Source organism: Diceros bicornis, chromosome 4 (assembly GCF_020826845.1).
Source record: "Diceros bicornis minor isolate mBicDic1 chromosome 4, mDicBic1.mat.cur, whole genome shotgun sequence".
Taxonomy (NCBI): domain Eukaryota; kingdom Metazoa; phylum Chordata; class Mammalia; order Perissodactyla; family Rhinocerotidae; genus Diceros; species Diceros bicornis.
Window position 1 is genome coordinate 69,540,417 of NC_080743.1, and position 23,198 is coordinate 69,563,614.

The window sequence follows — 23,198 nt, forward strand, 5'->3', positions numbered from 1 at the left end:
ACCACATTGCATATATTAACTTAGCTGTGTATTGGAAAAGTCAGGCCCCCTAATTATATTAAAACTGGTAAAATAACAAGGAAAGAAAATAAGGGAGAGAGAGATTGATTCTTTGTAGAAAGAGGATGATTTGACCAGAATCACAGCATGGGTGTGGTCTAAAAAATCCAGGCAGGGAGTGGCTCCTGACAATGAGGGTGAGGTTTCGTCGTCTTCGTGCGTCCTGTGCCTCAGACACATTACAATATGTTGCTCTCAGTCTCTTCTTGTTGATAGTCTCTATTGGACTCTTAGCCACTGATTCTCTTCCTTCAAATTTTTCTCTCATTTTTAGTCTTTGCCTGAAAGATTTAGAGGAAAACTAACAATTTCCTCCACTCCTAATTTACTTTCTATGATTCCCATCAAGATGGCATCTTATGCACAAGCATATTCATCAGGTCCAAGTGAGCTTAGTCTCCCACAGTCTTCAGAGTTTTGGTTGCCTAGGCTTTCCCAGGGTGAGGTGAGGACTCTGCTCCTCGTGTGTTACCAGTCCTGGGAAACTTAAGCCATTATGGACTGCTCATCACTTCCTATGCTGCCTCTCAGCCTGGAACAAGATGACTGCAGCAGTTTGGGGAGTCACACCCAGATGTGACAGTGTCTAAAGGATGAAGACAATTATTTTCTCTCTGTTGATTTCTTGGGAATGGGAATAACTTTCCCGGAAGCCCTCGATTGACTTCTTAAGTCTGATTGTCAAGGATTGAGGCATATGCCCTTTCCTGAATGAGTGACTAGCAGGCGGAATAGAATTACCATAATTGGTTTTGTTTGACCATTTGGGAGTGGAATAGATGTTAGGGAATAGACAACAATTGTGACTGCAAAATCAATTTTAATTGAATTTGTCTTTGAGTCTGTTTATTCTACTAGACAGCAAACTCCTTGAGATCGGGGACTGTGCTGGAGCCCCTAGCCTAGCACTTGGCATTAGCAATTTTTGTTGTTATTGGACTTTTGGATGGGAGTAAGCAAGGTGGTATAATATAGTGGGGAGAACAGCGGCTTTGGATCTAGAAAGAAATAGGCTTGATCTCAGCTCTGTACTTCTTGCCTTTGCAGGATCCAGCTGGACTTCTGAAGTTCACATCTCTAAACTTCCGATTTCTCATCTGTCAAACGAAGCAAAGATTACCTCCTGATAATGCATGTAGCATATATAAGTGGCTGAATAGCCACAAATATTTCCCCACCCTCTTGCCATTTCTTTCATTTTACCCTAAGAATGTTTTTGAGTAAGGCTGTTGTCACATTTGTGTGTGTATGTGTACACACGTGTGAGTGTGTGTATGCATGTGCATGTGGGAATACCTATAAGGAAAATATCCTCTAAAAAAATGTCATTCCTACTATTGCCATTTGGAATTTGTAAGATCTTTGCTGACTATTTGACCTATATGAGATAAAAGTCTTATCTTAATCTAGTTTTTATTCCAAGAGAGTGTTTCTGAAGTATGCTTAGTGAATTACCACAGTCTCTGAAGATAATTTATGGACTCAGTTTCATGGTCATATCATTGAAGGGAATTCAGCATGACATAATTCCCCCCTAGACATTCATCATAGCCTAAGCATAGTAAAGATTTAGAGAGGTTCCATGGTAGAGAAATTTGTTTTCATTGTTTAATTCAGGTTTTCCCAAACTTATTTTAACCTAGAGTCCTTTTTTCCTATAGCACTTAGCAACATCTTTTGGAATACCCTTTGAGAAATTATATTAGTCTAATAACTAATTTCCTGGCTCTCAAGATGACTTGCTTGGGCCTGCTGTCTTCACCACTAGGAGGGTCATTGGTTTACATAGAGCGAACAAACTTTCAACTCTAAACTAAAATCGTTGGTGGAAAATTCACTGAAAACAAGTGTTTTCACTTTCTGTTTGTTTTGAAAAAGTCATTTCACACCTCTAGACTGAGGTGGAGCTGGTTAATCCCTGCAGCCTTTACCAACTCTAATATCCTATGGAAAAACTCCAAGGTAACTAGTATAGACAAGATGAAGGTGGTTATTTCTATGCTACTAAAAACAGGTTTGTTTATTTTTTTAGTGATATTTAGGATTAAATGGTAACACAGGCATGAGCTGTAGAACTCTTCAACCTAGGGATTCTGATCACTCTGAACCAGATTTCAGAGAGTATATTCTCCTGAATGTGACTTATTTGCAACCTCTGGAGGGTCAGCTATGAGGTAAAAGTAATGTAGGTGTGGATGAATGACTATCGCTTGTTTTCTGTAATGAAGGACTGTCCGTTGGCAATTGGTTGTTACAAAAGGAGAAAAAGCTACTCATTGCTGCTCGGATACTTCAGAAAGAGTCTTGATTTTAGAACTGAGGGCCCTGGTGTGTTTTTAATATGGGGACTTTATTCTTTGTTCATGACACCAGTAGTTAGTGCTTCTGCTACAAGGACAAGAGGATTAGGGAGCAGCAAAGCTCAGATCTGTCAGCTTTTCTGTTTATGAGAAGTCCCAGTGCGCTTGGCAAGGGACAGAGTTACAGCTATGAGATAACGTGTCCTTATGTTCCTAGTAATTCCTAGAGGAGCCCTATCTTGCTGATCTCTTTCCAGCAGTAACTTTTAATTCTCTTCCTGGATGTATTAAATACCTTTCTTTTCAATCCACATTTTACGAATCTAATTTTCCTTTAATTTTAGGACCCAAGTTGTACTTTCTTTTTTTTTTTTTGCTTTTATATCCAGATGAACCTGGATGAAAACACTGCTGAAAAATTTACCAAATTTGCTAGGCTAGAACTTGAAAAACGTTTTAGGGCAACTATTCAAATCCAATATCCAAAGTTGAGGATAAAGCTCCCTGAAACATGATCACCTCCCACTCGCATGCTGGGAGCCACTATGTTGTTGGTGTGAGTGTTTGTGGTGAACCACCATCTGAGACCATGGGGCACCTTCCTTTCATAGCCATTTTTTGAGAAGAGTGTTGTGTGAGAGTGTTGTGTGACTGTCACACAAGGAAAGGAAAGTCACACACACTAAGGAAAACAAGGGAAAAATCCTTTAAGAAAACTATTATTCAAACATAAATTCTTATACATATTCTATAAAATTCTACCTGATCTTTTATTTAATAAAATTAAAATAATTATTGCAATCACTAATTATTCTGCTCATATTGTCCTATTTGCTGAAGCTTAAACTAAGAGAGAAATAGGCTGAGGACTCTGTGATGGCTCTGCAGGCACAAACATGCCCACTGTCTGTTGCTCTCTCCACTGCTGTGAAGACACATCAGTCACTTGGTTTGGCAGTCTTAGCTTTTGTCCTTTGCTTTTGAACACATTGTCTATGCCTTTTGTCTCATTTCTTTCACCTCAATATGAACAAATAGTCCTCAGCAAGAGTGTTCAAAATTTCCCAGTAGTGAATTACATAATTAAATATCTTTATTTACAGCTTGCATACATTTTCTCATTATCACATGCTGTTTTTTTTCTTTTTTTGAGGAAGATCAGCCCTGAGCTAACATCCATGCCAATCCTCCTCTTTTTGCTGAGGAAGACCAGCCCTGAGCTAACATCTATTGCCAAACCTCCTCCTTTTTTCCCCAAAGCCCCAGTAGATAGTTGTATGTCATAGTTGCACATTCTTCTAGTTGCTGTATGTGGGATGCGGCCTCAGCATGGCCGGAGAAGCGGTGCGTTGGTGCGCGCCAGGGATCCAAACCCAGGCCGCCAGTAGCAGAGTGTGCGCACTTAACCACTAAGCCACAGGGCCGGCCCTATCACATGCTTTTGATATAACGTTTTATTAATAATAATTTTGAGCTGAGAGGGTCCATGCTAGTATCCGGTTTGATTCCAAGCAACATGTGTTGAGTGTATTTGGAGTCTTGATGTGTATATTTGTATGTGTTTTCCTTTTACTGGGAAGGTTTCTTCATTGCCCAGTTTCATGGTACAACGTGAATGGAATTAAACTTGAGCTGTTCAAAATAATTTAACTAATTACAGTCATGTGCTGCATAATGATGTTTTGATCAATGATGGACTGCATATACTCCGGTGACCCCAAAAGATTAGTACCATATAGCCTAAGTGTGTAGTAGGCTATACCATCTAGGTTTGTGTGAGTACGCTCTATGATGTTTGCACAATGGCGAAATTGCCTAACAATGCATTTCTCAGAACATATCCTGGTCGCTAAGAGACACATGACTGTACATTAAATTTCATTGACATTTTCTAATTGATTGGTGCCTCCTATTAGGACACGGAGCAGCAACACATTCACAACAACAGTGGTGGGAAGATGGGAAAATTGGGGTATAGTTCATATTACATCTAATTAGGTAAAACTTTTTCTCCTGTAAATCTCAAGTGGGCCACGTCCCAAGCCACATTTGAGGTGAGGACCAAGTAATAAATACCTGTGCTCTTTATGGTAAATGTTTCTTAGCACGGCACCTCACCATATAGATTAGATTGAGGAATCTCAACTTGATGAGGTATACACAAGGGATGGATATCTTTTTCCCCCGATAAGTGCCACTAACTTTGCTTAATATTATCTCAGTCTGATCCAATAACTGCCAGTCACTTCTGTTTTAAAAGTTTTATTTCTGGTAGATATTCTTTCATCACATTTGGGTATTATTAATTACGGTCCTTGTCTGGTTTAAAGTCCTCCTCCCCCACCCCAGTGGAGCTACTGTACTACCACAACTTGCCTCAGGCAGAAGAGCGAGGGAGGGAGGCCTCCCCTCCCTCCCTCCTTCTGCCCTCAACGTCCAAATGCCTGCTGCCGGGTGGGAATGGGGTGAGGGAAGGAGTTGGCTCATGCAGCAGTTCACACTCCTCTGGCTTCCCTTTTTTCTGCAGCAGTTCCTTGCTACTCTGGATGTCGTTGGTGAGGTGGGGCTGTTGACTTCTGTTTGAACTGGACCTAGGCTTCCACTGCCCCAGTGCTCTTGGTGTGGGGCCAAAGCATTTCCCCAAGTACGAGTCCCTCTGCTCTGCTGTCAGGGCTGTTTCACCCTCAGAGGGGCTGGTCCATCCAGCGTTACTGGTAGCAATTTACTCAGTCTCATCCCCCACACTGAGGATTGTGGGAACCTCCAGCATCTCCCTCAGCAGTCTCCAGAACCTTTGGACCCTGAGTGAGAGGCTGAGTCACCACCTCTGAGAGTTTCCAGTTGCCTTTGTCTCCAGGTGAAAAGTGGATTCCCTACCCTTGGATGGGTTCAGGTAACAGGGTGAAAGCCCCCTTTTCCTCATGGGGGAGTAAATGGAGAGGACATTGGGTCTCCTCAATACATCTCTGAACAAATGAATGAACATAGTAAAAAGTGCCATGGTCCCCCAAACTGAAGTATGAATTTTTCCTTTTTGCGACTTCTTTCTAATTTTTGTGTTAAAGATTTTTATTTGTAGGGTTGAAAAGTATTTCATAACTGAAAATGAGGGCATACGCCATTGGACATGCTGTCATCCCCCCACCCTCTTTGAGAGAGAAGGATAATACAGGAAAGCAGTATCCTGGCCTTTGTTCCTCATTCACTGTTGGGTATGGAGAGTGTCACTTTGCTTATCGTGAGCCTCAATTTTCTTTTCTGTAAAATGGGGGCAATTATCTCGCTGATTTCCTACCTCAGAGTGTTTTGCGAAGATTTAATGCAACGGTATATAGGTCAGGGTCTTTTAACCCTCTCACTTGGGTGTGACAATCAAAAATGTCTCTGGACATTGCCAAACATCTTGTGGGGAACAGATTTATCCCAAGTTGAGACCACTGGTATGAATGAATGACTTTAAGCTGATTGGGTGCAAGCCGCCCAGAGCTCAGTAGGCTTTGTGAAGATTAGGGATTTAAACTTTCTTTAGAATTTAACGAGTTAGGCCAAGCAAGGTCCCGTGCAGTAGCTTTCCCTTTGGTTGTGTTGAGTTATACCAAGAAAAGTGTTGTCTCTACTGTACTGAGGAAGGAAAACGTATTAGACTAAACGATAAGCATATAAAATCTAAGTGGTTAGAAGATTTGTCAACGCACAGTTCTGTGGCAATGCATGAAATGTCATTTGAAATAGAATGTATAAAATATTGGAGTTAGAAGTACAGACAGGGGCCAGCCGGGTGGCACAAGCGGTTAAGTGCACGCGCTCCGCTGCGGTGGCCCGGGGTTCGCCGGTTTGGATCCTGGTCGCGCACCGACGCACCGCTTGGCAAGCCATGCTGTGGCGGCGTCCCATATAAAGTAGAGGAAGATGGGCACGGATGTTAGCGCAGGACCAGTCTTCCTCAGCAAAAAAAACAGGAGGATTGGCATTGGATCTTAGCTCAGGGATGATCTTCTTCACAAAAAAAAAAAAAAAGAAAAGAAATACATACAGATCTGGCCCTTCCAGTATATATAAGATACAAGCATGATAAGAAGAAGGAACATGCAGGATGTTTATTTCTCAGGTTCACCCGACTGAGGTGTACTTGGAATTGGGGGGTTTAACCAAGTGGAGCAGAGGCCTAGGCTGAGGCCACGCTCCCTGCTGCCCTGGTGGTGGCCCAGTCCTCCAGTTATGGCGAGCACAGAGAAAAGACCCATTTAGAAGTGGGCTAAGTCATTTTGAGAACTCACCCTTGGAGAGTGATTGTGATGGAGACAGACAGGGTTTAAGTAGCAGGCAAGGAGAAAGAACATAGAATAAAGGGCTTGGGCAGTTTACAGAGGAGGTTCTCTCAACTGCGCGTCCCTATTCCTGCTGGCCCACTGGTGACTAGTGTAAATAAGTATTCATGAATCCGTTCTGTCGCCCCTGGCCTGCCTTCCCCCGATGCTTTGCTTCTTGGAAGAAAATGTTAGAGGGAGCACATTTCTTGTAAATTGTTAGTTATTCTTTCACTAGGATACAAAAATTTGATAGGATCAGGTTGAAAGTGGGAATGAGGAAACTAAAATGGAATTAACTGGCATTGAAAGAAGTAAGGAAAGGGATTCAAAAAAAGAGCCTAGAGCTATGGCAGGAGAGAAGGTTTTATTTATAAACCATATTACAGTACATATTTTCAATTGAGTTCCCATTCTCACCGTTAATGTGTGAAACTAAAACAAACAGAAGAACTATGCCATTCTGCCAGCAGGTGGCAGCATAAGAACCTCATACGAGGAAAGGTGGACGCTTAACATTTTCTCTCGCAGGAAGTCTAGTCATCAATGTAGATTTACATTTTTGATGATATTAGCAACACATGTGCATTGCTTAAAATCTTTTCAGAAGATTCCTCTCTCCCCTCATTTTTTATATACCAGCATTGCTCATTAAGTGAAAGATTATATGCCAGTAAAAGAAAAAAACCTGAGGGTTTATAACAACATTGACTTATATATATTTGCATTGCTTACTACAGTTACTTGAGGAGCACATTTCTATAGTGATTGTGAGGTTTATTAGATGGTTAGAGAGGAAGTAACTTAGATGGTCACCCTGTTCTCACACCCCTTTCCTGCTCTGGACATAAGGATTCCTTGTGCCCGAATATCTCTCCAATGCTAAGCAATCTCTCAGACTCAGGAGGGACCCTGTGCCTGAGGTAGTGGGCATTTCTGGCCTTTGCAAACAACTCTAAGTAGGTTGATGCTGTGGACTCGCCTTTGAAGTCTGCTGCACATTCCATGGGATTCGGGGGAATCTGGTTTCCAGCATTGTGGTCTGGCTTTTGGTTGGCATCTTTTGATCTGGTCTCATCAACATGTGCCATTCTGCTATCACCAGCTGGGCAGGAACCAGGGCCTTGGTCTAGGGTGTGGGTGGAGGCTTCTTGATCTTGACACAGAGTAGAGATGCCCTCGTTGGAGGCTTTGCTCTTCGGCGGGTTTATAGAATCTTTCTCTTGGGCTTGTGACTTGTCTTCTGTGAAGTGGGAAGTTCTGTCATTTTGAGTCAGTGATTGATTTTTGCTTCTCATGGGGTCCTTGAGGCCAGTGTGAAGGAAAGGAGGCATCTGGGACTTGGTTTTGTATATTTTTTGGTCCATATTGGTTGCCGGTGCTCTGGGAAGGGAAGTAAAAAAGAAGAAAGATCTCTGAAAACCAATGAAGAGGCTCATATTTTGAATTTTCAGGTTATTAGGCCATGGCACCCTTCAGTGTGGTATCATCTGAGGTAATAACGTGGGTGAGACGGGGTGAAGGGTGAGAATGGGTGGTGATGATGTGAAGGAAATGTCTCTGTGCTTAAGAAGGAGAAGGCAGCATTTCCTCAGGGAGAGGATGATTTGAAGAAGCCAATTGGGAAGAGGGATTCAATGCCATATCCATGAGTTTAGCAAGCATTTTCTTACCTAGCTTTATTAGCCTGTGGAACTCTGTGCTTCTGCCCTCTCTGTGGTGAGAACACGAGAACATCTTCTAGTCTTTTCTGAATTCCATTCCCAAGATAAGAGGAGAACTTTTTCTTGATGATATCTGCTTTGAGTTAATAAATAAGTGTTATGGGTTAAATTTTGTCTTCCCTAAATGTCATATGTTGAAGTCCTAACCCCTAGTACCTCAGAAGATGACCTTATTTGGAGATAGGGCCTTTATAGAGATAATTAAGTTAAGACGAAGTTATTAGGATGAGCCCTAATCCAATATGGTTGATGTCTTTCTAAGAGAGAGAAATTTGGACACAGGGGCACAGACAGAGGGAAGATGATGTGAAGAGACATAGGGAGAAGACAGTCATCTACAAGCCCAAGAGAGAGGCCTGGATCAGATCCTTTCCTCACAGCCCTCAGAAGGAACCAACCTTGCCAATACCTTGATTTTGGACTTCCAGTCTCTAGAGCTGTGAAACAATACACTTCTGTCGTTTAAGCCACCCAGTCTGTGGTACTTTGTTATAGCAGCCCTGAAAAACTAATAGAGTAAGAGAAGAAGGAAAAGATTGCTGGAAACTGGAAACTGGAAACTGGTTCTTTGGGCGGAGAACCAGTATATGAATACCCTTGGATCACATTTCACATTAGGTGGATCTGGCGTGATGGGTGAAAACAGAAAAACTTAAAGCAGTTCCCCAATGTTTACCTAGAACATGTTAATGAGGATTTAGAAACACTGAGATCAGAAGTTTAAACTGGCTAGGCCCATGGAGGTTTTGTTTGAATGTTTTCTTTGGCAAGCCTGGTGTTTTCAAAACAAAATAATTGGGTATGAGCGATACCTAGAGATGGTGGCCCTATTGTTTCATTTACCTCCATTATGTGACCTTCTACCTACCTGAGCCATGAGTTGCAACTACTAGTCATGATTAAGTGGATTTTTTACTCTCTGAGCTAATGTTTCAGCATCTTGTAGTCATTGCTGCTGTAGAGTACCCAGTTAGTTTTCAAGTCATCCCATGAGTTGGGGACTTGGGGTTGAAAACCTTACACTAGTCTTGCACTAATGGGAGTGAGTTCCTTCAATCCACACTGGAGTTAGTAGGCACCGGGCAGAGGGAATATGACTAGATAAGGGGCCTAGAATTCACATTAAACTCCTAATATTCTTTCATCCAATTTCTTCTTTGTGAGGTAGTCAAGATAAGAAAGGGTCCTTTGTGGGCCTCTCCTCCTCTGTTGTGTCCTTGAGTGTGTGTGTATATGTAAGTGTGTGTGTGTATGTGTGTGTGTGTGTCTTTAGGTCTTTTCTATTTAAGAACTTCATCAATTCCCTAAAACTAAGAGATTTTGAGCTGCTTCTCCTAGCCAGGTCACTCTTCTGCATTTTGACCCGCAGAGCCAACAAGTTCAGAAATGAGCATATCCTTTCTCTGAAACTTGGTCTTTCTCCAGTGTTCCCTCTGTGAGGGCGTGGTACCTGTATCCATCCAGTTATCCAATTTAACAAGTATGTTTGGGTGCCTACTTTGTGCCGGGCAATATACTCGTGACTCTGGTTTTCTTTACCCTTGGACATGTAATTAATCATAAAGCTCTGACAACTCCACTTTCTGTAATATCTCAAGATGCTAGTCCACTCAAGATACAGTTCAGTTTTCTAAATATCTTAAGATACTCCTTTTCTTCACCTGGACAATGCCCTAGTTTAGGCCTTCAAACTGTGGCTTGAACTTTGGAATTCTCCTATCAGGTCTACCTTACACGTTGCAGCCAGAGTAATCCTTCTAACATTGGAACATGTAATGTCTCCACTCCCAAACACTATAGGGTGAAATCCAAACTCTTTTGCAAGACCTATGAAGCTGTTCATGATTGGATACAATGCCTACATTGCTTTCCCTTTAAACCTGGCACCTGCACCTTCTCCTCACCCCTTACACTCCTGCAGTATTGAGTTATTTGTAGTGAGTCATGCTCAGGCATGCACCTTTGTACATGCTGTTCCTTCTGCCAGGAGTAGCCTCATTCCACATGTCGTCATGACAAACTGCCCCCCTCCATTCTCCTCCTCCTCTAAGATCTTGCCTACACACTGCCTCTTTCAGGAAATCTTACCTGAGGGCCTTTTATAGACATAGGAACCTTCCTATGCTCCTGGCCTACTTTGTAAATAACTCTAATTAATTTAGCAATTAGCATTTTCTATCATAATTTTTTGCAAGCACAGCTACCTTCTAATTTAAACGCGAGCATCTTGAGGGCACAGATCATTTTTTTCATATTTGCATTCCTGCATTTATCTGAGTCGCTGTAATAGTGTTTTGTAAAGTCTGGTCCACAAAACACCTGTTCCAGAATAATCTGCCTTAGTATCACCTCAGTTAAAAATGTGGATTTTGAGTCTAATTCCTAACCTACTGATCCAAATCTCTACAGATGAGGACTGGGAATATGTATTTTAAACAATCCACCAAATGGTATGTAGTTGAAGCTCGATAATAATTTTGTTAAATGAATCGTGGAAAAACATCACCTCGTACAGTGCCTGATAAATACTGAGACTTCATACATATTATTTCCTTCCCTTTCCCCTAATTTTACTGTGAAGAAGTCTGAAGCTCACATAGGATATGACTTTCCAAAGGACATGGAGACAGAGGCCCCTGAATCAAAGTCTTCTGCATCCTGGTCCAGACTTTTTCCACACCACCTGTCACTGAAGCAAACTCTCTACTGAGCAAGGACAGCCACCTACCTAGGGCCTGGCCTTTTGCTCATCCTCCTGAGAGCAGGTATCTGGTCTTCAATGTTCTTTTTGAGAATTGAAGTGGGAATCAACCAATTGGCTTCTAAGATCCTTTTCCAGGATGTGAGCTCTCATTCTAGTTCGGTTGAGCCACTTATTACAGACAGGGAAATTGAAAGCAGAGAAGTTCAGTTACTTGCTCAGAGTCATCTTTCAAACCCAAAGCTGGAGGTCAGAAATAATTCCCAGGCCAGACATTTGGACATTACTCTTGGCTCTTGTGTCCATATATTAGCTGTGTAGAGCTAAAAGATTTCACATTGAGTCATGACCCCTGGCTCTCCTCTTGAATGCGCTACATCATTTTCAGAGCTCTTGAGTTCTGGAACCTGCCTTAAGTAAGAAGAGACTGTAGTTTTGAAGAGCTGAGATGTATCTATTCTATGCTGAATTTTGAAGTAATATTAAAATCTAATTATTTTAAAGATGAACAAAGGATAACTAGTTTCTACAAACGGTACAACTATGGCAATTTTCAACAAAACAGTAGAATTTCAATTCTGTAACAATCTTTGATTGATGGAGAAGAATAAACTCTTATATAGCATTCACTTTGTGTTTTGGTACTATTCCAAGTGTTTACTGAACCCTCAAATAATTTCATGAGGTAGGTAATATCATTTCCATTTTACATCTGAGGAAACTGAGGCACAGACAGGTCCAGAAATCTGCCCAAGGCCTCACAGCTAGTAAGTGACAGAGTCAGGATTTCAACCCAGATAATCTGGGTCCAGAGTCTGTGCTCCTAGCCACTATATTTTAACTCTTTTTACTGAATGGTATAGACAGCTTTGGAAGGTCTGAGATTCTGGACACCATTGTGTAGCCCTTCCTTCTGTGATGATCAGTGGCTACTAACTCGAAACTAGTTTTTGAAGCTAGTAATGTTATTCTTGTTATAACTATTTAATGATGTAGTCTATGTTAACTGGATAACCTTCTAGGTGATGTATGGAAAGTGTTATTCCTAGGGGACAGGAGGTCTTTATGGGAGGGAATTATTATAAAGAATATAAGCACATGACTTACAGGCAAAAATGCCTCTTTGGAGAAATGACAGAAATATTTGCCCTCTGGCTTAAGAAGACAAAGAAAACACAGTACCAGTGCACTACAACTGCCTGCATGAAATTTTCTAATCTAAGCAAAATCTGCAGATTCTAGTGTGAAGACACTTTAGAATACAAGGAGTGTAGGGCCTGAATCTCCGATGGGTGTGTTGAAAATTGCCAAGAGCTCCTTGCTCAGCCCTATAGAGGTCAGCTATCATTATATACTGCCCTCTGTTCACTAATCCCAGGGAACTTTTTTTTTACTTCCTCTACTTAAGATGACTTGCATGGTAACAGTCGCTCAATGAATAGTTGACCAGGCATAAAAAAGGGATGAAATCAAATCAACCCAGATATAGTGAAAGCAAAGCAGAATGAAAAATGAAATAAGAAAGAAAACTAAGGATTTAGGCAAGAGAGGGCTAATTTGAAAGACTGGAGCGACTGGAAGCTGAGCGGCGTTAGCTCAAGAAGGTTTGCACGTGGGCTGCTCCAGGGAGCTGTGTAATTGAGGGAGGGAGGGGCATGGAAGGGTGGGCAGCCTAAAATCCAGGTTGAAATCAGAAGTTCTTGCTTCCTTGGTATCTTTGGTTTCTGGGTCTCTGAAAGGGCCCCTGGCATGAGGTGAGGGTGTTATTCTCACCTCAGCCCAGTGATGGCTGGCTGCCCTGCTCTGCCTCTCCCCAGGACTGGAAGCCCTACCTTGCTGCAACCTCAGCAGTTCTTTTTGGAGCTGTCTCTGCTCCCGCGTCAGCACCTTCAGATGGTACAGGCAGATAGCCTCTAGTCTCTGCAGTCTTTGGCGGAGTCTGGCTTCAGCCTGCTTGGTGCTCCTCCTCTCCAAGTCAAAGTGCGTGTACAGTGGCCCCCTGACCGTGTGCCTCTCCATCCTCTTCATGCTCTAGAGACAATAAAACAAGATTCCCCCAGGCACCACAACTAACCTGATAAAGCAAGACTGGGACCCTGACCCCTGGCTTTTAATCAGAGACCAGAGTTTGAATCCTGTGTATTTCTGAATCCACAGCTGCCTGGTCAGATGAAGTCACACTATTGGGAAATTTTGCCCTATAGTAGAATGAGTTTCCAGAGTGACACGGAAGGATTGAGGGTAAAGTCTTCCTCTGAGCCTCAGTTTCCTTGCCAATAAAATAGTGATAGATGATAGGCTCCCTACATAGCCCACAATCAGATTACTGCAAAGATCAAGTGAAAGGTGTACGAACAACTCTTGGTGGAAACAAAAAATAGAAACACTTTACACATATAAGACATTATTCACCCAATAAGGGAAGTCCCTTCTGCTACTCTGTAAAAGCTCGCAAAAAGCCTGCTCAGAGGTCTGGAGAGGATTTGGGGACTTGGGGCAGAGCCGTTCCAGGACCTCTTAAGTTCATTCATTCACATATGCATGGGTCCATACAGCCTGTATTCCTACCACGTGCGAGGTGCTATGCTAAGAGCTGAGGGTACTGGTGAATGAAACACAGTCCCAGCTCTCAAGAGGCTTTCAGATTTGTGACCGTGGAGTCTAATAATGCATGCTACATCTGAACATCAATATTCCAAAAAGTGGGAAGAGTGGTGGGATCTACTGATCACAAAATAGTACCGGCCTCCAAAACAAGTATCCAGGCAGCACTGGTGAAACCGCTTGGATCAGACATAAGCTCCTCTTCCTGCCTCACCCATCTTCTCAGAACTTTGATCCTCTCCATGTTTCTCGTACCCTGATGACCAAGCCCACACTAACTTCCTCCTCCTCTGAGCTCTACAGCACTAATGGGCAGGGACAAATCTTTCCTCTTCTTTGAGTCCTTCACAATACTTAATTCAGAGTTAAGAGTATAACATGTGCCCGGGATATGAATGGATTGTTATCAATAAGGCTTTGGTGATAATAATACAGGAAAAAGCTCAGCATTAAAAGGGAAGTTAAGGTCAAGACACAGGAAAGAAGTTTTAAGACAGCTTGCTTGATAGTCTAAGGTGTAGACTAAACTTTTGTTAAAAAACAGGATGTGTAGCACTTACCTACAAATCCAGGGTTCTCCCCATGAGAATACTTCTTGTTTCTTTTGCTGTCAGGCTGAGTCTTCAGTAAACTCAGGAGTTTGGTGTTGTGGGGGAGGGAGGGGGAGGGACTTTTGCAGAGGGCCCCAGGGGAGAATATTGAATCCACTTGAAAGCTTTCTTCCATGCCACCTCCCTTCCTTAGGAATGCTAACTCCCTGGGCATGGGCACCAATCCCAGAGCTCTAAATAGCTCTGTGAGTTAAGGAAGCCTGCCAGCCTCCAGCCCTCCCCTAGAAGAGCCCACAGTGCTCCTTCTGGGCCGTGTCCATGGAGCCGAGAATGAAAGCAAGGAGTGTCTTACTGTGTTCTCAGTCTCGCTCTCTCTCCCTTTCCCTCCCCACACCCTTCTCCTTTTTTCCTTCCTCTTTTGCCTTATTTCCTGCCCCTCCTCCCCCCCCCCCCACAAGCTCATTTCTGCTTCTTAGAAACCAGGTCAGGCCCCAAAAGAAGGCACCCTGTTTTTTCATCAGGTTGTGCACATTTTGTGCAGGAGAGAAGTTAATTGGTTTATTTTGCATTATTGCACATCGTACTGACTTTTCCCAGGCTTCTATCCATGTTTTGTGTCCTTCGGTGCTTATTAAGGTTTTCAAGTTGTGACAACAGAATTAGGAAAAGTGAAATTTAAATCAACTTTTGTGATCATATTTTGGACAGCTGCAGTAGAAGGCCAGTTGAACTATTGGTTATAGACTAAGATATTAAGTGGGATTTGCACTGTTGCCTTGGGGCTTCATCTGAAAACAAGAGGCACTGATGTGCCACAGTCCAAAGAGAACTGCCAACACAGGGACCTCTTGATGCCCTCAGAGCTTACTGAGAGGTAGCTAAACAGGCCCCAATACCCACAGCCATCACCTAGCAAACAAGCTGTAATAAGGAGCTTACTGGGGAGACGGAGAGAGAAAGCCATTATTCTCTCAGTGGGAGGTAGTTCCTTTCCCATCCCTTCCCATGAGGTAATTCTCTCACCTCTAGAATTTAAATGAATGAGGTGGGGTTCCAAGAAAATCATCAGAGAGAATGGGATGCCTACACAAGGAGAGACTGGCACCTCACTCCCCAGCTGGAGACTTGATGAACTACAGAACCACAGAACAGCCCCGCTCCAACCCTTTGTTGCCACCAGAGCTGATGAGTGAGGGATTTCTTAGAAAAGCTTGGTTACTGCATGTTATCTTGAGAGAGAGCTGAAAAGGAGAGGCTTGCATAAATAAATGAAGGGCAAGAATGAGCTTTAGTGTGGTGGGCCTGGGAAGGGAATGGTGGCCAAACTCATCCTAGTTCCCCTTGGCCCTTTGAGAGTGCCCAAGAAGACCTCAGCAGTTTCCTGGCTCCTTGTGAAGGAGCATAGGGCTTATATAAGGGAACAGAAACCATGGCATTGCCTCTGGAAGACTCTAGGTCAAATAAGGTAATACTTTACCCAGAGTGGGCATAGAACCACAGGCAGGGCCAGAGGGGATCTGATTGAAGGTGAACTTTTTCATGAAAACAACACGTCTTAAGAGCAGAGGACAGTAGAAGCACACGGAACAAGAACTAATGCCTCAGCACCACCAAAGCAGCAGGTATGTAGGAAGAGCTCTGCATCTTCTATTCCCCTTCTATCCCACAACCTTGGCGGGGTTAAGTAGTGAAAAGACAAGCGAGAGGAGGTATACAAAACAAGACCATGTTCCCCATTCTGCTGCAAGGGGTTGGAGAGGGAAGAATGATAGAGCATATCATCTTCCTTCCCTCCTCCAAGTCCAGAGAGGAAAGGGTTTAAATTGTCTATGAGATTGGAGCCTCAAAGCATACTGGAAATTTTTGATAACCAAAGTGGTCAGAAATATGTAGAAACTGCCGATGATATCATTAAGGGACAAGAAAGAAAAATCAACAAAGATAGTGATCGGAAGTGTAAAAAGTGTCATTCCCAGATGATGTCCCTGCTATCACCACTGGGGAAAGAGGAAGTTTAAACTGCTTATTAAACTGGTGATGATTAAAATGAATTTTACAGAATGGACATTATTTATTCACGTTCATATACGTTTATATCTCTCTGTTTTATAAGGAAGTGGCATCCTTTTGTAGTCAAACACATCTGAGATCAAATAATTATTTTGTCATTTAATAGGATGTACAACTTTATTCATTAATCATGTCATGTCCCCTCACTTCCTCATCTGTAAAAAGGGTTAATAGTATCTTCATATAGGACTTCTGATAGAATTGAATGAAAGAATGAATGTAAAGTGTTTGGTGCATTGTAGATGTTCAATAAAAGTTACTTCCTGGTTTCTAGCAAATATGGAGCAATAGGAACTAGATTTACTCTTCTGTATCAAATAATTTGAAAAATCAGGCAAAATGTATGAAATAGTATTCTTTTTTTTGACATTGGACATCAGGCAGATAGGATGGTGGTCCCTGAGAGAGTGGAAACAAACCAGGGGAGCCCTATCATTGCCACAACATACTGCCTGGAAAGAGTTTCCAGGCCACATCACAGGGAGGAGGCAGCCAGGCAGTGGATTCCCTGACTTGAGGAGACAGAGCTAGAAGTCCAGAAAGGCCAAGACAGCTAGCAGTAACAGGGCAGAGAATCAGATCCAAGAAGCTCAAAGAATTTCAAGCAAAAGAAACATGAATAAAACTACTCCGAGGTATATAAAATAAAATTGATAAAAAAAAGTAATAAAGAAATAATCTTAAAAACAACCAGAGAGAAAAAAGACATGTTACAAATAGAGGAACACAGATAAGAATTAGAGCAAACTCCCTGTCAGCAGCAATGCATGCCAGAAGGTAGTGGAACAAGATTTTTAAAGTTCTAAAGAAAAAAAGAATTAACCTAGAATTCTACACCCCACAAAAATATCTTTCAAAAACAAAGGCCAATTGAAGAATTTTTCAGTCATACAGAAGCATCAATAATTCTCCAGCAATAGTTCAAGAAATGTTAAAGCAGAAGGAATGGATGGAAAGCAGCAGGAAACAGATGGAAATCCAGATCTACACAAAGAAATGAATAGCCCAGGAAATAGTAACTACATAAGTAGGTATAAAGATGGTTTCTCTTATTATTTCAATCTCTTTAAAATATAATTGACTGTTCAAAGCAAAAGGTAATAAAGTATTGTGAGATTTATAGCACATAGGGAAGTAGAAGCATGGCAACAATAGTACAAAGTCCAAGTGGGAAGAAATGGAAGTATACTGTTATAAGGTTCTTATACTATATGTACAGCGGTATAAAATCAGTTGAAGAGGACTGCAATATGTTAAAACTATATACTCTAAACTCTAAAGCAACCACTAAGGGCTGGCCTGCTGGTGTAGTGGTTAAGTTTGTGTGCTCCATTTCAGTGCCCCTAGGGTTCACAGGTTCAGATCCTGGGCGCGAACTTACACACCACTCATCAAGCCATGCTGTGGTGGCGTCCCATGTACAAAGTAGAGGAAGATTGGCACAGATGTTAGCACAGGGCCAGTATTCCTCAAGCAAAAAGAGGAAGATTGGCAACAGATGTTAGCTCAGGGCCAACCTTCCTCACCAAAAAAAAAAAAAAAAAAAAAAAAATCAAAACTAGAAAACTAAACAAAATATATAAAACAACTGTTTTCAGACATTGGAAAACAGGCAAGGCAAGTTTGTGATCTCTTTGAGATAAGAAACGAACAGGATGAGGTCTATGATTGCCCCAAATTAGTATCTGGAAGCAGTTTTCAGGCTGCAGTGCAGGAAGGGGGAACCAAAACAGAACTCAACTGTCTCTGAGTTGAGCATACAGAGAATGGAGTTTGAGCAGGCCAAGGTGGCTGGAATTCACAGAACAGAGTACCAGATAGGAGTTAAATACAGAGAGAGAGGGATGAGGGGAGCAGGTTCCAGAGATCTGCAGAGGGGTCTCTTTGAGTCTTTGGTTGAGTAATGATCTACTCATGCAAGGATAAACTGTCCAATAAAATTGTAGATTAATAAATAAAATGTGGTACATTCATATAGTAGAAAACTACTCAGCAATAAAAAGAACGACCAATGCATGAAACAACGTGGATTAATCTCAAAAGGATTATGCTAAGAGAAAGACGGCCATACAACTCACTATCCTGAAAATTAACAAAGGGAAAGAATCAAGCATCTATCCTGTCTTTCCTGTATAAACTATAGTTTCAGGGTGATTAAAGAGTAGATGAGAGAAAGATTTTTGGAAGACTTGCAGCTGATAGATGCAGAAGGAATGATAGAAGTAGGAAAATCATCATTTTTCAACCTCTAATGAAGTCATGGATCTAGGCAACAGTCCTCAGTGGTATTAAAAACTTAGGTGGAAAGTTGAGGGAAACCTCACAATGGTCGCGTCAGCTGCCACCACTTGAACATACTCATCATCTGAGTCACTGAAAGAAGGAAAACCAGACATTTTATTCATCATGAATACACTGACGAAGGATACTTGCCTAAAATATATTTAACCTGAATCTAATCAAACTTCCAGGTCTGATTGCCAATTCACAAGTTATGAAGAAATTAATCAACAACTTGAGAAAGCCAAATCCAGAATATGGGTCTTTCCAGAGAATTATCAGGTTTCTCTGACAAATCAATAGCAAGGGGAAAGCAATCAAGGGAGGGCCACTTGTAATAAAATAGTCTTAAGAGGAATAATGACCAAAGCAATGTGTTGACTTGTTTAGATCCTGATTCCCACAAACCAACTGTAAAAAGCACTTTTGGGACAAGTGGAGAATTTAAACAGAGAATGGGTATTAGAAGATATTAAAATGTTCTTGTTAATTTTACCGGTTGTGATAATGGCATGGTGCTTAACAGTTGTCACCAGTTAGAGATACATACTGAAGTGTTTACAGATGAAAAGATGTGATATATACTTTGTATCTGCACTGAAACACTCCAGTAAAAAATAAAATAAAATATTAAAACAAGTGTATAAGTGTCTGTATATGTGGGAATGGATTACACAAAAGTGGCAAAATGTTGATAATTGTTGAAGCTGGGATATAGGCACAAAAGTGTTTATTAGATGATTCTTTCTAATTTTGAACATGTTTTAAATTTTCCATAACAAGTAGTTAAAAAATCTTTTTTGAGGCAGCCAGATTGAAAGGAAAATTTATTATGTTCAAAAGAGTGGCAACTATACTTTTAGCTGACTTTTAAACAGTAATAATGGAGATCAGAAAACAGTGGAATATCTTCAAGAAAATAAAGTCAACCTAAAATTTTTTAATGCACAGTAAAAAATCACAGCGTTTTCAAAGGAATAGAACAGTTAAGTATTCTGAGGTTCTTTTACTGCCCAAGAGAAGGGCAAAGACATTAATTAACATATTTCCATAAATTAAGATTCATGTCATCATTTCTGGGGTAACTACTAAAAGGATTAAATAAGAGGTATGTCTTAAAAACCAGTAGAGGACAAGAATTGAAATGGCAAGAAATAACGAGTCTGAAAAGAGAGAGGGAAAGATGGGGAAAACAAAAAGTACAAAGTAAGATGGAAATTTAAGTCCAAATATATCAGTAATTATGCATGTAAATGACTGAATACTCTAATTAAAAGAATTGTCAGACTGGATTTTTTTTTTAAAAAAGGAATACTACTTGACCCAAAATGATCATAAATATAAATGCAAATGGAAACAAGGAAATCATGTGAAATTTCTTCATTCAATGATGATTACTGAGATGACCCAAATATTTTAATATTGCTCCCCAAACATGGACTTGAAGTATTTAAAGTGAAAATTGAAATAACTATAAGAAGAAATAGGCAACCAGAATCACAGTGGAAAATGTTAATTTGCCCATGTCAGTAATTAACAGGAGCAATTAAGAATCAGTAAGGGCATGAGATATTTGAACAACACAATGGCAAACCCAACTTTACAGACATATATGGACAATCACCTTGCTTTGAAGGATACAAGATAACTTCTGTTTACAATTCATTGGTTTGAACTTAGTCGCAAGGCCACAGCTACCTTCAAGGGAGTCTAGGCAATGTAGTTTTGTTTTCCGGACAGCTGTGTGCCCATCTAAGTCTTTGGCGTTTCATTACTTTGGAAGAAGAAGAAACTTATATTAGTAGACAACCAGTAGTCTCTGCCACAGATACAACTACACGGGGACAGATAGACAAGAGTTACTGAATGTTTGCCACTCTTAATATGTGACAGGCTACCATCAAATAAGCACTAACTGGTACAAACTTATAAATGCAAATGCAAAATCTAAAGTCACGTGGCAGTACTCACTTATAAGGTGCTCATCCATCAGAATATGTTATTATGAATGTTTTTAGATTATATTTGGAACAAAGTACAACCACATGCATACATACATTCTTATAGAATTCAAAATGCCTCCACTCTATTTATGGACACCGGTTTGAAATCAGCTGGTTCAGAGAATGATGCTCACACAAAGATTTTCAAAATATGGCCCCTGCCTCATTTCCCACGTCTTCCCTGTGCTGTTTGCATTTCTCCAAAGACAACGTGAATTCTCAAGGCTCTAGGTCTAGGCACAGACTTGTTTTCTCTCTCTGCTTGTCCCATTCTCCCTACCTTGGCCTTTTGTGTCCCTTGGAGGAAGAGGAGTGTGCCAAGAGGGCAAGCAGGCAACCTTATCTCTCCAGAGGGGGTTAGACACGCTTTTCTTCTGCTCCCTTAAGACATGTAAAGCATATGTACATGACATTATTATTATTAATATCATCATCATTATTAGATCTTTCAACAATAACCATTATTACACTGCAATTTTTAAAAACCTCAATACCCTTTAATTATTTATTTGCCTATTTCTCCCACTGGTGTGCAAACTCCTTGAAAGCAGGGATTTAAAAAAAAATTCTCCTTGGTATCTTCATCATGTAGCACAGTGCCTGGCTCACGATAAGGGTTCAATAAATGTTTGCTGAATGAAGGATTAATTAGAAAAAAATAGTCAGCAAGTTAAATAATCTCCCCTGAAAACTTATGCCACTCAAGTTTTTAATTTTCCTATTAGATAAATAACCAAGAGCACTTTTGTGCTTCTCTTATCAGACTGAAAAGAGTGTTTTTAAAATAATGCCAAATGTCTTACTAGTATTTTGAGCAGGGTAAACCACAGCCTTGGGTATATCCCTGCTTGTCATGGTTCTCTCCTATTACTTGTATGTTGACTCATTTCGCCTTTTCATGCTCCCTCAACTGGCTCATTCTTGATTTATCTGTGAGCTTCTTGTCCTCTGTCTTTCCATTTTATGCTGAAATGAACATTTTGTGAGCTTTTCATGTTTCTGAAAACCAGCAGCCTTTGCCAGAGGGAAAGGGGTGCAATCAGGTGCCCAGGACGTGTTTCTCTAGTGGGGATGGCATGTGCCAGGAAAGCGGGCTGGACAAGGTCTCTATTTCTCGTAATGAGGCTTCAGCCTTCATCGCCCAGTGATCAGATAACAGCAGGGGCCACCCTTATCAAGGAAAAAGTACACAGAGTTATTGAACTAACACACTCCTAATCTCCCCATCTGTTTAATGGGTAACTTTACACGGTACGGGGATCTCCATAGTGACATAGCCCTGTAGTATCCACCCCACCTACAAAACTAAACATTTACCTCTCCTCTTCTGCTCTGAGTGCTGAAGAGGGATGGTATTCGTTTGCTAGGACTGCCATAACAAAGTACCACAAACTGGGTGGTTTAAAACAACAGAAATGTGTTCTCTTACAGTTCTGAAGGCTAGAAGTCTGAGATTGAGGTGTTGACAGGGCTACGCTCTCTCCTAAGCCTCTACAAGAGGACTCTTCCTTGCATCTTCCAGCTTCCGGTAGCTCCAGACATTCCTTGACTTGTGGCTGCGGAATTTTAATCTCTGCCTCTGTCTTCTCATGGCCGCCTTCCCTCTGTGTCTGTTTTTGTGTCTCTTCTTGTCTTACAAGGACACCGGTCATATTGGATTAGGGCCCATGCTAAGTCAATATGAACTCATCTTAAATTGATTACATCCTCAAAGACCCTATTTCTAAATAAGGTAACTTTCATTGGTACAGGGGTTAGGACTTAACATATCGTTTTGGGGGCCAGGATTCAACCCCTGACAGGGACTTTTAAAGAAGTCCTATGGAGCCCCTTCTTTTGGGTCTGTGTTACCTAATTTTTATCTCCAATTTTTACAAATGAGTAATTTGTATATTTTTAAATTAAAAATTGCTGTCATCTTAATGTTTGCTATATTTACTACTGGGAGTTACAGTATTTTAATGACCAAGCATATCCTATTACTCTATTATGAAATTTCCAGGAACATGATATGTATCTTCACGTACCATGTTCACCATTTGATTTACTCATTTCTGTTGTCAATACTCTAATTTTTCCAGCTCCTTGGGCTTGTCACCATTGCTGATTCTTCTTTTTCCCTTGACCTGGTTATCCATTCCTAAATCCTCTCAACTCCTTAGAGTATCCATTGCTTCCATTTCTCCCTTAACACTGACTGCCATCATCCTTTTGACTCCTTATGCCTAAACCATGATAATGAACTCCTAATGTATTTCTCTATTGTGGTCTCTCCTCACACCACCAGATTGAAATGTATGCCACCCCATCGTTTAAAACCTTTCTATAATACATCTTTGAGAAATAAAAGAAAAATGCTTTAACGTGGAAATTAGAAGTTCCATATGGAAACAAAGCTCTATGGCATGGGTGATAGAAGATTTCATGTTCCATATGTCTTACAGATATTATGTCATGAAAAATTACATTTACAGCAATGTACATGATGACTGCCAACATCCCCAATCATCAAAGAAAAGTTAAATTTTGTCACCAGCTACTTAGAAAGGTAGAAAATAGGAATCAGTATAACTTAGAAAGATATTAAATAAGTATTGA

The 23,198-nt window shown here is 41.0% G+C and overlaps 1 protein-coding gene across 2 annotated transcripts; it reads right to left on the bottom strand.

The window, feature by feature from the left end:
• Positions 1–7,015: 7,015 nt before the first annotated feature.
• On the bottom strand, positions 7,016–14,620 carry CCDC190 (coiled-coil domain containing 190). 2 transcript variants are annotated; one of them, XM_058539709.1, is made up of 4 exons: positions 14,257–14,620; positions 12,925–13,123; positions 8,341–8,464; positions 7,016–8,050 (listed from the first exon to the last, which is right to left on the bottom strand). In XM_058539709.1, exons 2-4 carry the CDS (start codon positions 13,118–13,120, stop codon positions 7,480–7,482), a joined length of 891 nt encoding a protein of 296 aa, XP_058395692.1. In that variant the 5' UTR covers positions 13,121–13,123; positions 14,257–14,620; the 3' UTR covers positions 7,016–7,479. The 2 variants fall into 2 exon arrangements, with proteins under 2 accessions (XP_058395692.1, XP_058395691.1); XM_058539708.1 differs by having other exon boundaries at positions 8,341–8,467.
• Between the last annotated feature and the right edge of the window lie 8,578 nt (positions 14,621–23,198).

Excerpts from the sequence above, each read along its gene's own strand:
- CCDC190 (XM_058539708.1), bottom strand. The coding sequence starts at position 13,120 with ATGAAGAGGATGGAGAGGCACACGGTCAGGGGGCCACTGTACACGCAC. Across the intron at positions 8,468-12,924 it reads ACTGCTGAGGTTGCAGCAAG|CAGATATCATCAAGAAAAAG; the intron begins GTAGGGCTTCCA and ends ATTAACTCAAAG. Across the intron at positions 8,051-8,340 it reads CCACAGGCTAATAAAGCTAG|AGCACCGGCAACCAATATGG; the intron begins GTAAGAAAATGC and ends TTCCCTTCCCAG.